This window comes from Silene latifolia, chromosome 4, assembly GCF_048544455.1.
Source record: "Silene latifolia isolate original U9 population chromosome 4, ASM4854445v1, whole genome shotgun sequence".
In the NCBI taxonomy this organism is placed as follows: Eukaryota; Viridiplantae; Streptophyta; class Magnoliopsida; order Caryophyllales; family Caryophyllaceae; genus Silene; species Silene latifolia.
In genome coordinates, this window is record NC_133529.1 from 25,419,246 (window position 1) to 25,436,570 (window position 17,325).

At 38.2% G+C, this 17,325-nt stretch overlaps 1 protein-coding gene across 1 annotated transcript; it reads left to right on the forward strand.

Annotated features, from left to right (window-relative positions):
• Positions 1–9,702: 9,702 nt before the first annotated feature.
• On the forward strand, positions 9,703–16,665 carry LOC141651260 (uncharacterized). The gene is made up of 5 exons (XM_074458979.1): positions 9,703–10,178; positions 10,504–12,305; positions 12,458–13,098; positions 13,273–13,733; positions 16,062–16,665. The coding sequence occupies exons 1-5, from the start codon at positions 9,703–9,705 to the stop codon at positions 16,663–16,665; spliced, it is 3,984 nt and encodes a 1,327-aa protein (XP_074315080.1).
• Positions 16,666–17,325: the final 660 nt, after the last annotated feature.

A 17,325-nucleotide genomic window follows, 5' to 3' on the forward strand; every position in this document is an offset into this window, starting at 1 on the left:
TTCTTGGACATGGGGATGATCAGGGAAGTAATGTACCCTGAATGGTTGGCTAACGTAGTCGTTGTGCAGAAAAAGAATGGAAAGTGGAGAGTCTGTGTAGACTACACTGACCTGAACAAAGCCTGTCCTAAAGATCCATTCCCCCTGCCTCATATCGATGCCATAGTAGACGCCACAGCAGGCCAAGAAATGTTAACATTCATGGATGCTTCCAGTGGATTCAATCAGATAAAGATGCACCCTGCTGACCAGGAGAATCGTATTCATTACTGAGGGGCATCGAGACATATCTTTTACACTGCCATGCCTTTCGGCCTGAAGAATGCAGGGGCAACGTACCAGCGCTTGGTCAACATGATGTTTAAAGACCAGATAGGTGACATTATGGAAGTATACATAGACGACATGGTGGTAAAATCCAAGAATGCAGAAGACCATGTGAAGCATCTAGAAATAACATTTGAGATATTAGAAAAGTATAACATGAAGCTAAACCCTGCAAAGTGCCACTTTGGAGTCTCTGCAGGCAAATTTCTTGGATATATGGTCACAAAGAGAGGCATAGAAGCCTTGACCACGACAGGATAAAGGCTATCCTGGAACTACAGTCACCCAAGTCTGTCAAGGATATCCAAAAATTGACAGGCCGGATAGCTGCCCTGAATCGCTTCATATCAAGATCTTTTAAGAGATGTAACACACTCTGTAACCTCCTCAGGAATAATAAACAATTCCAGTGGACGGATGAGCACGAAGCAGCCTTTCAGGATCTAAAATCCTATTTATCATCTCCACCCATCGGCTAAACCGAGAAAAGGGAGAACCTTTGTCAAGATACCTATCTCATCACGACACAAAGAATGGCGTAGTCCTGGTGAAAGAAGAGCGGGGCAAAGCAACATCCAGTCTACTATATAAGTAAAAGCCTGCTAGATGCTGAGTTGAGGTATGGACTACTTGAAAAATATGTTTTAGCTTTAATTATGTCATGTACCAAGCTGAGACCCTATTTTGAAAGTCACCCCATTATAGTGAGGACCAATTTACCCATAAAATTTGTCCTACGTAAGCCTGAACTTTCAGGCAGGATGGCTAAATGGTCAGTACAGATTAGCACGTACGATATCTCATTTGAACCTAGGGCAGTGATCAAGTCGCAGGCCCTAGCAGACTTTGTGGCTGATTTTAGCCCTAACCTGGAACCAGACCTGATAAAAGAGGTCAATCAACTAGAAAATAATACCCCAGACCAGGACAATAACTCTTGGACTAAACCCTATTATGATTGGTTTCTCCGAGGAATACTGCCTCAGGGAAGACATGAAGCAAGGGCTTTTAAAATTAGAGTTTCAACTTATGCTATCATCAATAACACCCTGTTCAAGAGATCGCAAGCCGAACCCTACCTGAGATGCTTGGAGCTTGACGAAGCCAAACTAGTACTTCAAGAAATACATGATGGACATTGTGGCAACCACAAAGGCGGAAAGAGCCTGGCAAGCAAAGTTCTCAGGACAGGCTACTATTGGCCTGCACTGAGGGCTGACTGCCTGGAATACTCTTCAAAATGTGAAGCCTGCCAAATTCATGCACCAATCATACATCAGCCATCTGAACTCCTTCATTCAATTTCCGCACCCTGGCCATTTATAAAGTGGGGCATGGATATTGTGGGAAAATTACCTGTAGCTCCAGGACAAAAAGTCTTCATGCTAGCTATGACTGATTATTTCTCCAAATGGATTGAGGCTGATTCTTTCAGGAAAGTAACCGAAAAAGAAGTAATATCCTTTATCAGGACAAACATTATTTGTAGATACGGAGTACCATCAGAAATAGTATGTGACAACGGGACTCAATTCGTGGGGAAAAGGACCCAAGCATTCTGCCAAGAATGGAATATCAACCTGGTAACATCAACCCCTGGATATCCAAAAGCTAATGGCCAGGCGGAGTCAAGCAACAAGGTAGTCATAAGCTGCCTAAAAAAAGAAGTGAAAAGAAGACGAGGCGGATGGGTGAAGAACTTCCATTAGTACTATGGGCGACAGACAACTCCAAAACTGCAACAGGCCAAACACCTTACTCCCTGGTATATGGCTGTGAAGCTGTCATTCCCGCGGAAGTACGAGTACCAACATCCAGATGTAGCCTGAATAACGTTGAAGCAAACAAAGACCTGATGCAAGATAATTTGGTTCTGACAGAAGAACTAAGAGACGCTGCCAAAATCTGGATGGCATCATATCAACAAGTAGTCGCCAGGACTTACAATAAAAACGTCAGGGTCAGAGTCTTTAAAGAAGGAGACCTGGTCTTACGTAAAGTATTTCCGAATAAAAAAGAAAAGTCAGCAGGCAAACTGGCTCCCACATGGGAAGGTCCTTACTTAATTGATTCAATTGTTAGACAAGGAGCATACAGGCTCCAAACACTAGAAGGGGAAATGATCCCAAGATCCTGGAATGTAACTCATTTAAAATTATTCCATATGTAAATATCAGGCTACAATCAGGTAAAAATTCAATCACTACTCAACCTAACATACTATGTGATGAACTACATGTTTTACATGCCTTGTCTATATTTTATACATGTTCAACTAACCCATCTATTTAGTTTTTGAATCCTGAACTATTATACATAATAAAAGATTATATGCATAAATATTCAGGATTGAGGGCTACTCTACTGTATATTCCTGAAACAAAAATTCTGCACTTAACCGTGTCTGACGAGTTGGTAACCACCACAGATACGATGAAAGAGTCGGACCAATCGGCATGAAATAATTGCCTCGACTCCGACTAGGTTTTCGCCACGGATTACAACCGACTGGATGCAGCAAGACAGGTGCAAGGGTGTTTTATCCCGACCATCAGTCTAAATGCCCTCTTGATAGGCCGAATACCAAGCCCTCCAGCTAGGCAGGGGACATAAGCCCTCCTGACAAGCCGGATTTCCCGCCCCTTCAACCATTATAGCAAAAAACTATACTTGGTTGAAATACTCATAACAAATTAAAACAAAAATAATGTGCAGGTTATTTAAGCAGAATGTTTGACAGCACCAACAGGATGAAATTCACAAGTAAAGCAAAAGACAGAATAAGCCAAAAGAAGGCCACCATGCCTATATTAATAAAACCTTTACCCCCTGGGGCAAAGGTGCCAAAATATTCATAAAAGCCAGGGACAACCTCCCTGACCCAAAACAGAAAAAGAAAAATAAATGTTTGTCCAGGGACATCCCCCCTGGATGGGCCAAATACCAATCGAAAATATTTATCTTTGTTTCTCCTTAAAGAAACAAGAAAGATCAACAACCGCTCCTCACTCTTAGCGGATCGGCGCCAACATCCTGCTCTCCTGGAGAGTCGACCTCCTGTTCGTTTTCCAAATTGTGCAGGTCAGGATACTTTGAGGCAGCAAAGGCCATCTCAGCTGCAGGATCCCACTTGGACCTGGCCTCGACAGGCTCTGACATAGCAGCCGCCCTTCCTTTAATGTAGAAATAGAGGGAAGCATCATCCAGCTTAAACTCCAAGCCATCCCTCTCTTGGGTGAGCTCCTCATTCCTATCCAAGGCCTCCTGCAACAGCCGCTTGCTTGAAACCGCCTCGATCTTAGAAGCATCCTCTCTCGCACCGGGTCAAGTCGCAGCTTTAGCGCCCAAGTCACTCGTGCAAAATCCAGCTCAGACTTTAGCCTATCATAATCTAATCTCATCAGATCAATTGTGGCTACCAAAGAAGTAGCCGATAGGCATTATGGAGACAGTCGCAGACACCCTGGTCCAAAAACAAGAAAAGTATGAGTAACTTATACCAACAATAGAAAACTACCAAAACAAAACACATATAGAAATTATGCCAACCTACCTCCTCACAAGAGCCGGGGCACTGACCAAAAGGTCGACCGAATGATCCATCGAAGCAAATTTGCCGAGTAGCAGTCTCAACAGTGGTCAAGGGTAAGCATGACATCCGATTTAGAAGCCGCATAGTCCCTGATCTTCACCCTAGCCGCCACCATATTATCCAACCTGGCTCTCACCTCCCGACCAAGGCGAAACATCAACATCTTCAATTCTCCTTTTTTGGTCATTTGTTGAACTTGTTTCAAACAGGGCGGCAAAGTGCAACAGTGACCTTGGCGCATCGACGCTCGGTCAAGTCAATAACAGCTCGAGTATCCCCGCTTCCCTCGGGGACCTTCCTCCTTAATCTTAGCCACCTGGCCGAGAGGTCACCATGCCAAACCCGGCAAGGCGAATAAACGACCGGTGGCCGCAACACGAAATACTGTATCGCAATATAAACCAAACATTATCGGAAACCCAGGTAAAAAGAAAGGAAAGATTAAGATGGACTTATGCTGAAGTAGTGGCACTAGCGACCCCACGAAACTTTAGCCGCCCTAGAAGCACCGTCGGCCTTCAAACAGCGTGGAAGGTGACCAACCCCACAACAAAGAGGCCGGGACCTCTCCAAAGGAGGAATAGCAAGGAAAGCAGAAACATTGGGAGTGGGATACTCGGTTTGATAACCCGGTCATCAATCGCACACATAGGAGGTATGATTTATTATAAATTTCATTTCATTTTTTACTAACAGATAAAACATGCGAGGCAAAGAAAGAAACCAAAAGACTCACCACCACACGCAGCTTCATGATTTAAATACGCCGGTCGGGACCCACAAAATTGGTCCGACAAACATGTAGCCAGCAGCCCTAGCCCTTATCATGGCCTTTGTCCAAGTTACTCGAGAAGAGGAGTAGTAGACGCCCGACCTTAAAACTTATACGGCCCGGATCGTTTGTTTTTGAGAATAACAAGTCTTCAAGCCATCAAGAGAAAAAGAAATATTGTGTTTTTTACAGAGGTTCTCAATAGAACATACAACCTTCCACACCATTGGCATTAATTGATAAGATGGAACACCGATTTCCTTAATAACCCCAACCATAAGAGCAGAAAAAGGAAGTTTACAGCCTGCCCTGAAGGCCCAGTCATGGATGCCGAACCAACCAGGACAAGCCCAGTCAGCCCTGATAGGAGAATCCTCAGGGATCCAGACTTCAAGATCGCAGGATGATCCCCTTATCCTTCAAAATCTTCTCGAACTCGGGCTTCAAACGGTTTGCGAGGAGATCGATCCTCATTTAAAGCCTTCGTAGGCTTGAATTGAAAAGCACCATGAGATATTGAGATCATCTCCAATGGAGGATCACTCGGCTTATTTGCCATGGGAGATGAAGCGACGGAAAGCGAGACAAGGTTTTTGAAGAAATTTCCTCGGGATTCGAGGAGGAGGAGTTGCAGGAACCGCTGCCCTGGTAGATTTTTCTTTGCAGCCATTATTTGAAGAATTATGGAAAATTGATTAAAGATTAAGGAAGTTAGAAATTAAGAAAACTGAAGAAAAGGATTGTTGAAAAGAGAAGATAAGAAGAAATTGCGTTGATTGAGTTCAACTTAATGAAGCACACAAGTATTTATAGTGGAGAAGATTAGGGTTTTCAACCCGCAAAATCATTAAGGAAGTTCGGTAAATAAACACGCGTCAAAGAATCGCAGATAAAAGAGCCGTTACAGAAACTAATCAGGAAAAACTTAACCGTTGGGTAATCTTACCAATAATAAAGTTATCTCCTCATTTTTTCGTCCTGACACAGTGCAAATGAGGAGATAAGGGGCAATTGTTAGGCCTGGAAATCCAGACCTTCCCGATGAGTATCTCACTCCGAACCCGACCGCGCCAGTCGTCAAGGTGTCAGGCTATCAGGGCACATGAAGATAGGCGCCAGGCCATGGAGAAGACAACGGTCAAAATATCAGGATGATATTAGACCACATTCGCGTATATTAAAGGAATTAAATGCGCAGCATTAAGTGTGAAGATTATGCAGTAAATACGATAATTAAGAGAGAAATATTCGGTGATTATTACTGGCAATTATGGAGAATATTCTACCTTTAATACCAGATCAAGCAGTCGTTCAGGGAAGAAGACTATATAAGGAACACTTTGAAGATTTCAGAAGGCATCTCATATATACGCAAGAAGAAGCATACGCAATACTTAGAGAAATACAAAGATTGTTATTATCATATAATTATTCTCTCAAATTACATAGTGAAATCCTCTCCTGACTTGGTGCCCGTGGTTTTTTCCCATTCAAGGGTTTTCCACATACAAAATTGTTTATCTTGTTATTATTGTTATTTCATTTACGACTTGTTATTGTACCCTGACGACCTGACCAACAGACTACCTAGAGCTAGTTAACCCTACACAGTTTCACCCTGACCTGATTTCGCCTTGCGCAAAATCCACACAAAACAGTAGGCAAGTGAAAGGGCCATCAAAACCCCTCTTTAAGAAGCCTTCCCCAGTGGGCAACGATTCAGTGAGAAGTTTCCAAACAAGAATGATCCAACTTTTCGACCCTGGTAGGTTTCATAGGATTTTTTTAAAGACACACATACACGCAGCTGAAACTCTTGATTGTATATTGAATAAATTAACTAAATACAATTGTGAAGGATATCATCCTTATATAGCTTACATACACCGACTTATATGACTAATCATATGAACAACTAACTGAAGTTAGTTATACAATCAACAACTATACCTAACTTTTGTAACCAACTCTTCCTTAGTCTCCAACATATTTAAGTTATTTTATACATTTATTTGTATTATATGAAAAAAATTACAGTAAGTTTATCTATCTTACAAATAAAACGGGTTAAATAACACTTCACTAGTATAGATGGGACAAGCCTTTTATTAATATTAATGCATTATGTTTCTGTGTTATGTAGTTATGTGTGATACTTGACTCGTCTTATAAAACGACAACAAGTCTCCCTTGTGAGTTGTGACTTGCGATGGATATGCCCGTCACAAATGAGATTTTATGATAAAACGGATATGTTTATCTTAAATAAAAATTTGCGAAGAAATAAACAATCCCATGAAATGACTTTAAAAAAGACGTAATTATATCGTACATGGGTGACCCAAAATAAGAAGGGGTTTGTGAAAATAGTGACTGGTGAGTCGTGAGTGGTGACTACACAGACGCAAGAATAAACAGCAAGATAAAAGGGCAGTTGGTCTATTAATATGGGAGAGTGAGACGTTGAGTTAGACGTAAGGTGCAAGGTGTGGCATCTACGATCCGGGCATTTTGATGCACATCTGATGTCTACACTCTGGGTTTTTGACTGCCTTCCCTTTATATTACGTCAACAACCACTTGCCACATGAGAATCCCCAATTTGTGTTAAACCCAAATTCTCGTTTAAAATAGGCATATATTTGTCTTAAACTTAAAACGGGTCATGGAATATGAATAAAACAAAAAATAATACATAGGGAAAAATAATAGATTTGTTTTATGTGTACAAGTGCAATTATACTTAAGACAATACATCCATATTAAGATAGACTAACCAGTGCGTTTTGCTTTAGACGGGCCTTTTTAGTCTGAAATAATAAGATGGGATTTTGTAACCATTTTACATTTAAATATGACCACTATTGAAAAACCAGTTACCATAAGCTGGTAACACTGCCTATACCATAGTGGTTACATTTAACTATAAAATGGTCACATATGTCCGTCTGAAAAATAAGACGAAAAGTGTCCGTCTAAAACAAGAATTTGTGTAAACTAACTGTTTAAACACAAGAATCGAGACATTCAATAATTTGTACAAGAATTGAGTTTTTTTTATAAAGTAATTAAACTAATTTTCATATTAACTTGGTAACTTTATGAAAAAATGATTATGGAAAAATTCAAAATTACAACTTTTTATATACCATCTTATTTGAGTTTGTTTTAGTCTTCCTCTTCCCCCCAATAATACTATTAGCCATTCTACGTCTCTTCATTTACTTCATCGATGCTTCCAGTCATCTCCGCCGCACATGGTCAAACCACATTAATCGATTTTTCCCCATCTTATCTTCAATTGATGTGACACCTATTTTCTCCCGGACCTCCTCGTTCCTCAACCTATCATTTATTGTGTCGCCACACATACATCCAGCTAGCGAACCATGCGCATCTCAATTACCCTCAATCCCTCATCTTTGATTGTAATATCCGGACAGTAATATAAAAATACTAATTGGATATGTCAAGTTTTCTTTTTGTAAACTTCGTCTTTTTAGGAAAGACCAAGTTGCGACTAATTTTGATTCGACCCGACTCGATTAGCAAAACTACTTATTTTGACCCAGGATAACTTACTACATTATATTTTTTTTATCATTTTAGGACAATACCAATAGTCGATAGTTATTATATGCACAAATCACCTAGAATTAACTTCTCGTAAGTACTAAATAGACCAAGTAACTTATAATTATACACTATAGATATATTATAAAAATAAAAAAAATAAAAAAAATAAAAAAATAAAATAAGGATAAGTATCTATACGTGGCATGGCATGGGAGAGGTAAAAGAAAAACTTACTCATTAAGTTTTGAATGGGTAAGATCACCTCATGTGATAGTTACCCAATATGGAATTGTTAGCCGACTTTAACAAGCTATAAATAGCCATGTTTCTTCACAAAATGTTACAGCAACTCCAACTTTTAACAAAGACCTTTAATATAGGAAGACTCTTTCAATAGTATACACCCATAATCACTTAGTATATATAATAAAAGGTATGATTTCAGGACCTTTTATCGAAGAAATTAGTAAATTCTTTAAAATAAGATAATATCATAAGTAAATATTTATAAATATAATGATTATAGAGTCCATATTATTATTGTTATACCATTCACATGTTAATTTTATGTCCTTTATACAATAGTGTTTTCATGCTCATTTATTTATATAATGTTCATTTCGCCATTTGTTACATTCGGGATACGATTACGGGAGGGGGACAACATTACAAATTTAACCTGTGTACATGGAAGGGGGCACAGCCCCATGTGAACTACGGTTCTGATTATTACTGGTGAAAGTGCCAGGGGGTTTACACGGGTCTTAGACCTAGGATCTTGTGTACATGGAGGAGGGCTTAGCCCAGGGGAGTTTTACTCCGTAATGTGTCTCATTTCAGTAATAGTAGACCGGTATTCTATATTTTTCATATTATGATAAAATGACAGGGGTATCCAATTAACCGAAGACTCGTAATTATTAAATGAGAATTATTTATTTAGGATCGTTGAAGGTAACTGAGATCATATTCAGTCAGTTTTGACTGATTTTGTTTATTTTAATATTTTTCAGGTCTATATGCTGGGGAACCAAGGGAGTGAGTTTCACTATAAAATTAAAACCTATTAAATAACTAGTATTTAATTTTAAGTTTGGTGAGTAGATCTTGTAGCCTTGTATTTCCAGTACAGGAAATACGGCGGTGACGCCTTGTAATAAATTTGTTTTCAAGTTTTTTTTTATATGAAATAAAAACGTACTCTTTGTTATTTTATATTATTGTCATTATTTCAGGGCGTTACAAATTGGTATCAGAGCCAAGAAAAAAAGAATTAGTAAAATTGAACGAGAGAGGGGTAAATTAGTAGTAAGGGAAAATAGTACTAATTTTATTTATTTTATATTATTTTATTTCCATGTTATTATTATTATCCATTGTTAATTTATGTGCGTAAGATTACTAATGTGGTTAATGTCTTTTTGTTTTATATATAATGGCAGTACCTCACCCGTACGATCTGATAATGAGTCCAGACGAAACGGTTGCAGTACATGTAGATCGTCTGAGAAATGCTTTAAGGAACCACAATGTCTTAATTCCAGCATTCTGGATGACTGAACCGTATTTAGCACATGCCCTTATCAAAACCTTGCCTGACATAGTACCGTGGAGAACTTTTAAGGATCGGTATTATGATTTGATTGTAAACGGGGTCCCAACTCATTCGAAATATCTTCACAGGGGTGCATTTTATGATCGCTGGATCCCCACATTTGAAGATATAGCGTGGGAACTTATCACTTTTGAGAGGAACCGTGTGGCATATATTTCTGATGATGAGGTAGATGATGAAAACGATCAGGGGAACTACTATCTAAATGACAACCCACTTGAGGATGATGTTGGATCAAATGACGAGAATGTTAGTACCATAACTGGTAGGGACGGAGATGATACTCCAACCAAGCCGTAATCCAGCACTTAGAGACGAAAGGGGGGATAAATAGTGGCTTTGTAATCCCTTGTTATAAGTAGGGAAGCAGAAGATAACGTAATGTATTAGACTAAGACTAATATAGGTTAAATATGGTGGTTTGTAGATATTTTGATAGCTAGACACCCAATTTTGAAACTTGTGATCTATATAGGGTTGTTCTAGTAGCTTGCGGATGTATGTAAAATTAGGTGTGTTATATGTTTGTATGTAATATATAACGTTTGTAAATAGTGTGCACCTGTTAATAAATAAAACCGTGCTAAGTTTCTAATCCATGTGTATTTTTATGTTTTATAGGATGTCTTTTCTTAATAATTTTGACGTCAACCAACCCGCTCCTAATAATCAATCAGATGCAAGAAACTTCGCTGAAATGATGGCTGAAGCACTAAGGAATAACCCTCCTAATAATCAGGAAGAGAGTGCTAAATATTTTAAGAAAATGGCAAGTTATAACCCAAAGACTTACGATGGAAAACCAGACCCTGTAGAATTTGAGAAATGGGTAAGGGGATTGGACAAAATTTTCGATGCCATACATTGCCCTGAGATATGGAGAGTAGATTTTGCTATTTATTATTTGGAAGGACAAGCTGATTTATGGTGGGAAACTGTTAAGGATAGAAGAGAGGAACCAGGATTTGGATGGATTCAGTTTAAGGAGCTTCTGAGATCAAAATTTTATCCTCCTTCACTTAGAAGACAGAAAGAGGAAGAGTTTAATGACTTGGAACAAGGATCAATGTCTTTTACTTTGTATGCCTCAAAATTTATGGAATTATCTCGATTTGCCTCGCACATGGTGGCTACAGAAGAATTAAGGATGAATCGTTTCGAAAGAGGACTGAATTTGAATCTCCGAGACAGATTATCTACACATACTTGTCTAAATTATCAAGAGATGTATGATAAATCCACTAATGCAGAGAGGATAATGAAAGAGAGAAATGATACACCATCTGGAGGTAAAAGGAAGTTTGAAAGAAACAGTGTCACCGGGGGAAATTCTTATAAACAGCAAAACTTAGGATTCGGAAGAAATCCTTCTAACCAATCACATGAAAGGAACCAAACATTTCCCTGCGCAAGGTGTGGCCGTACTAATCATCTTACATCTCAATGTAGATTTGTTAGCCCGCGATGCTTTATGTGTGGAAGCCCAAACCATGTTAAGTATAATTGTCCAATGAATCGGACAACTGTGCCAGGAAATACCCCTAGGCCTAACTCCACTGCGTCTACATCAACCCCAAAAGTATTGGCACCTCAGTCTAAAACACAAGGACCAACTCGGGGACGTGTGTTTGTGATGAACTCCCAGGAAATGGAGACTTCAGAAAATGTGGTTACGGATAACATTTTTCTTAACTCTAATCCTGTTAATGTGTTATTTGATACCGGAGCATCTAATTCATTTATATCTCGATCCTTAAGTGAAAAGTTGAATTTGACCCCACAAAGTCGGAAATTGACATTTTCAGTTGGATTACCTACCGGGGAGAATATTTCATGCCCTATTTGGTATAAAGACTGTATATTGACTATAGACTCAAACCGTTTCTTGGCTGATCTTGTCCAGTTTGATTTACAAGATTTTGACATAGTATTAGGAATGGATTGGCTTAGTAAGAATCATGTGATGGTAAATTGTCATGAAAAATCATTAACTATTACAAAGCCTAATGGGAATGAGATACTATTTCAGAACCACAAATCCAACAAGAACAACAGTAGGATTATATCCTTTTTAAAAGCCCTTAAGTTATTACGACAAGTATGTAAGGGTTATTTATGCGATGTATGTAGCAGTTTAGAGGCGGAACCAAATTTGACCAGTATTCCTGTAGTTAAGGAATTTTCGGATGTTTTTCCTGAAGAAATCCCAGGAATGCCACCATATAGGGAATTAGACTTCACAATTGAACTAATACCAGGAAGTGCACCCATTTCCAAATCTCCTTATAGAATGGCACCTGCTGAATTAAAGGAACTGAAAATTCAACTAGATGAACTGTTAGAAAAAGGGTACATAAAACCCACTACCTCACCTTGGGGAGCACCAGTACTTTTTGTTAAAAAGAAAGATGGAAGTTGCGCTTGTGCATAGATTATCGAGAACTTAATAAGGTCACTATAAAGAATAAGTACCCTATACCTCGAATAGATGACCTCTTCGATCAATTGCAAGGATGTGATATTTACTCAAAAATAGATTTGTGCTCTGGATATCACCAATTGAGAATAAAAACAGATGACATCCTTAAAACAGCTTTCAGAACTCGTTATGGACATTATGAGTTTATGGTCATGCCTTTTGGATTTACCAATGCTCCTGCAGTTTTTATGGACCTTATGAATAGAGTGTTCAGGCCTTATTTGGATAGATTTGTCATTATTTTCATTGATGACATTTTAATATATTCTAAGGATGAGAAGGAACATTTTCACCACTTGCGGATAGTTTTGGAAACCTTAAGAAAAAACCAGTTATATGCCAAATTTAAGAAATGTCCATTTTGGTTGAAAGAAATAAGTTTCTTAGGTCATGTTGTCTTAGAAAAAGGAGTACAGGTGGACCCTCAAAAGATTGAGGCAATCACCAAATGGCCCGTACTCAAGAATGTAGCAGAAGTACGTAGCTTTTTGGGATTAGCAGGATACTATCGTCGTTTTGTGAAAGATTTTTCTAAAATAACCCAACCACTTACAAATCTTATCAGAAAAAGTACCAAGTTTGCATGGAATGAAAAGTGTGAGGAGGCATTTTATGAACTGAAAAATAGACTCACCTCTGCCCTCATTCTTACGCAACCAAATGGCATTGATGGATTAGAAGTATACAATGATGCCTCAAAGCTAGGATTAGGTTGTGTGTTAATGCAGAATGAGAAGGTAATTGCTTATGCTTCTAGGCAATTGAAAGCACACGAGCAAAATTATCCCACTCATGATTTAGAACTTGCTGCGGTGGTTTTTGCTTTGAAAATTTGGAGACATTATCTTTATGGGATTTCGTGTCGCATATACACCGATCACAAGAGCTTAAAATACCTGTATACACCGAAGGAGATAAATATGAGACAACGTAGATGGCTTGAGTTTATCAAAGATTATGACTTAGATATTCAATATCATCCTGGTAAAGCTAACGTGGTAGCTGATGCACTTAGTCGAAAACCTTTTTCCACTCTAAACATGTTTACGGTAAAAGAACCTCGTATCCTGCAATACATGAACAGACTAGATATAGAAATGGTTATTGGTGATCTAAGTGGTTATATGGCAGCCTTAGAAATAAGACCAACCTTCAAGGATGAAATAAAAACAGCCCAAAGAACGGATCCCCAATTTGAGAAAATTCGAAAGGATATACAAAGAGGAAAAGCACCAGGTTTTGTGATTCAGGAAGATGGGTTGCTTTGGTTTCAAAATCGAATTTGTGTACCAAATTCAGAAGTTATCAAGGAAAAGATTTTGAATGAAGCACATAAGTCACGATATTCGATACATCCCGGGGGAAACAAGATGTATAAAGATGCCCGACATACATTTTGGTGGAGCAATATGAAGCAAGAAATAGCAGATTTTGTCTCAAAATGTGTAACATGTCAACAAGTAAAAATAGATTATCAAAGTGATGTGACCATAATTAGCGCATATTTAGCCCCCGAATTAGCCTTGTTCCCATGCTTTTTAGTGCATATTTGGGTCATTTCTTATCTTTAGTTCTTTGTTTTGCATATTCTTTGAGATTTTGATCCCTTGGTAGGAAAGGAGTAAGAATCTTGCATTTTCATGGCAAAACGAGACTAAATTGATCGAATCCAATGACCAAGCATCAAGGAGAGACAAGATTAGAAGGCCTTTGTACATATTATAGTAGATGAGCAATGTTGAGAAAGGATCCTTGAGTCCCCAAGGAAATCCCCAAGGAATTTATGAAGAAAAGGGAAGAAAAGAAGAAGAAATCTTGCTGAAGAACAATCCGTGCGGATTGACTACAATCCGGCCGTCCTCCACCTGCACAATATGTGCGGTTTCATCCCAAGACGCTCGGGTTAGCACTGCCACAATCCGCCCGGATTCCTCCTAAGCCGCTCGAGTTCCACCGCCAGAATCCGCCCGTCCCGACACTAATCCGCTCGGATTCCTCTACAGCGCATTTTCGTCTTCTCCAAGCTACAAAGAAAGAAGCCCTTCCTTCGAAAAATACCGGCTCCTCCCTGCTCAATCTAAAAAGTGTAATTACTAGTTTAGCCCTTAGTTAACCCTAATGCATCCCCCTAATCTCCACTATAAATACCCGATTAGTCTAATTAGAAGAGCATGTTCTTCTTATCAATTCTTAGAGTAGTTAATACCAATCAAATCTCTCTTTAATTTTATAATCAACAATTAATCAAGTTATAATACAAGTTTTATTTCCTTAATCTCTCTTTTGTTCATCCTTTGTTTTGGGTAATTGAAGATTATTTGGGTTATTATTGGGAGATTGACAACCTCTCAATCAAGCATCAAGTACTTCTTTTATCTTTGCTTTATTATTGGAATCATTAGTAGGTATAATTCTCTTAATCCCTTTATAATTATTGTTAATTACTTTCATTTATTCATCATGTTTCATTTTGTTGGTATGATTGACAACCTTGCTAGCATGATCAACATGATAATGAGTGAGTAGTCTCTTAGCTAGGGTTAATGGGTGATTAGGGGAAACCAACATGGGGAATGATTCATGCTTAAATTAATATGCTTTCATGTTTTATTTGCTTGCTTGTTTTGATCTCAACTCATGCACTTGTTATATTTGATGAAATGCTAAGCCTATGAATCCTTGCATTTACCACCATCTCCTATCTTTTCAATGAGACTTGTAAGACATAACCCAACTCGAGTCTCATTAGACCATGCATGTTGTTGAGTAGAGAAGACTAAGTCGACTTGTAGGTGTTGTACAATCTAATCGATTCGGCTCCGGGACCCAAACTTTCCTAGGATTGTAAGATATAACCCAACTCAATCCATCACAACAATAATTGCTTGCTTATAATTTGAGAACATGTTTGTATGATCAATTCCTATGATTCCCCTATGATCCCATGACACCCTAGTGCTTTTTAATCAATTATTTACAACTCTTTAATTCATCTTACTTGTTTATTTCCATTGATATTTTAGTTTAGTGACCTTCTACATCAACCCAATTTGTGACACCCCTAAGACACCACTAGTTGCAATAGAAATCTCATTTCAATACCCGTCCCTTGGGATCCGATCTTTACTTGCCTCTTTACTAATTGTAGAGTTGTTTGTGAAGCTATAAATTGTGTTTTGATTCGGACGTGACCCAACGACCACACCTTAAATTGTGAACACGAAACGGACCGATCACAAAGACCAGGAGGACTTTTACAACCCCTAGATATTTCTACATGGAAATGGAAGTCAATTGCTATGGATTTTGTGATAGGATTACCTTTAACATTTCAAGGAATGAATGAAATATGGGTAGTAGTAGATAGACTAACAAAGTGTGCTCACTTTTTAGCCACTAAGACTTCATGGAACTCAGAACAACGAGCTAAGAAATACATAAAAGAAATAGTGAGGTTACACGGGGTTCCCACAACCATTATATCGGATAGAGATACAAATTTCTCAGCCAAGTTCTGGAAAAGTATTCAAACAGCGATGGGATCTAAACTTAACTTTAGTACCGCTTTCCACCCGCGGACAGATGCTCAAACTGAGCGAACCATCCAAACCTTGGAAGATTTATTAAGATCACGTGTTTTGGATTTTCAAGGATCATGGGAGCAACACTTACTCTTAATAGAGTTTTCTTACAATAACAGTTATCATGCTAGTATTGGTATGGCTCCCTATGAAGCTTTGTATGGACAAAGGTGTAGAACACCATTATGTTGGAGTGATATTGATGAATCCAAAATAATTGGACCAGATCTGATACAAGAGACAACTGATAAAGTAAGAATCATACGAGAGAAAATGCGAATCACACAAAGTCGTCAAAAGAGTTATGCTGACCTCAAGAGACGACCATTAGAATTTCAAAAGGGAGATTTCGTATTTCTCAAAGTATCACCTACGAAAGGAGTAATACGCTTTGGGAAGCAACGAAAATTGAGTCCAAGATACATAGGGCCTTTTGAAATAAATGAAAGAGTTGGAAGTGTGGCATATCAACTTTATCTTCCGATAGAATTGTCAAGGATACATGACGTTTTCCATGTTTCACTTTTAAAGAAATATATCATTGATCATGGTCATATTATTGGCATACCACCTTTACAAGTTATGGAAGATCTTACCTACGAAGAGCTGCTAATTCAAATTTTAGATCGAAAGGCGAAAATTCTTCGTAATAAAACTATTCCATTGGTGAAAGTTTTATGGTCTCGCATGATATGTCAGAAGCAACATGGGAAACAGAACTAGAAATGAAAAACAAGTACCCCCATTTGTTCTAAACCAAGGTAATTAAAGTTTCGGGACGAAACTTATTTTTAAGGAGGGTAGAATGTAATATCCGGAAAGTAATATAAAAATACTAATTGGATATGTCAAGTTTTCTTTTTGTAAACTTTGTCTTTTTAGGAAAGACCAAGTTGCGACTAATTTTGATTCGACCCAAATCGATTAGCAAAACTACTTATTTTGACCCAGGATAACTTACTACATTATATTTTTTTATCATTTTAGGACAATACCAATAGTCGATAGTTATTATATGCACAAATCACCTAGAATTAACTTCTCGTAAGTACTAAATGGACCAAGTAACTTATAATTATACATTATAGATATATTATAAAAAAAATTAAATAAGGATAAGTATCTATACGTGGCATGGCATGGGAGGGGTAAAAGAAAAACTTACTCATTAAGTTTTGAATGGGTAAGATCACCACATGTGATAGTTACCCAATATGGAATTTTTAGCCGACTTTAATAGGCTATAAATAGCCATGTTCCTTCACAAAATGTTACAGCAACTCCAACTTTTAACAAAGACCTTTAATATAGGAAGACTCTTTCAATAGTATACACCCATAATCACTTAGTATATATAATAAAAGGTATGATTTCAGGACCCTT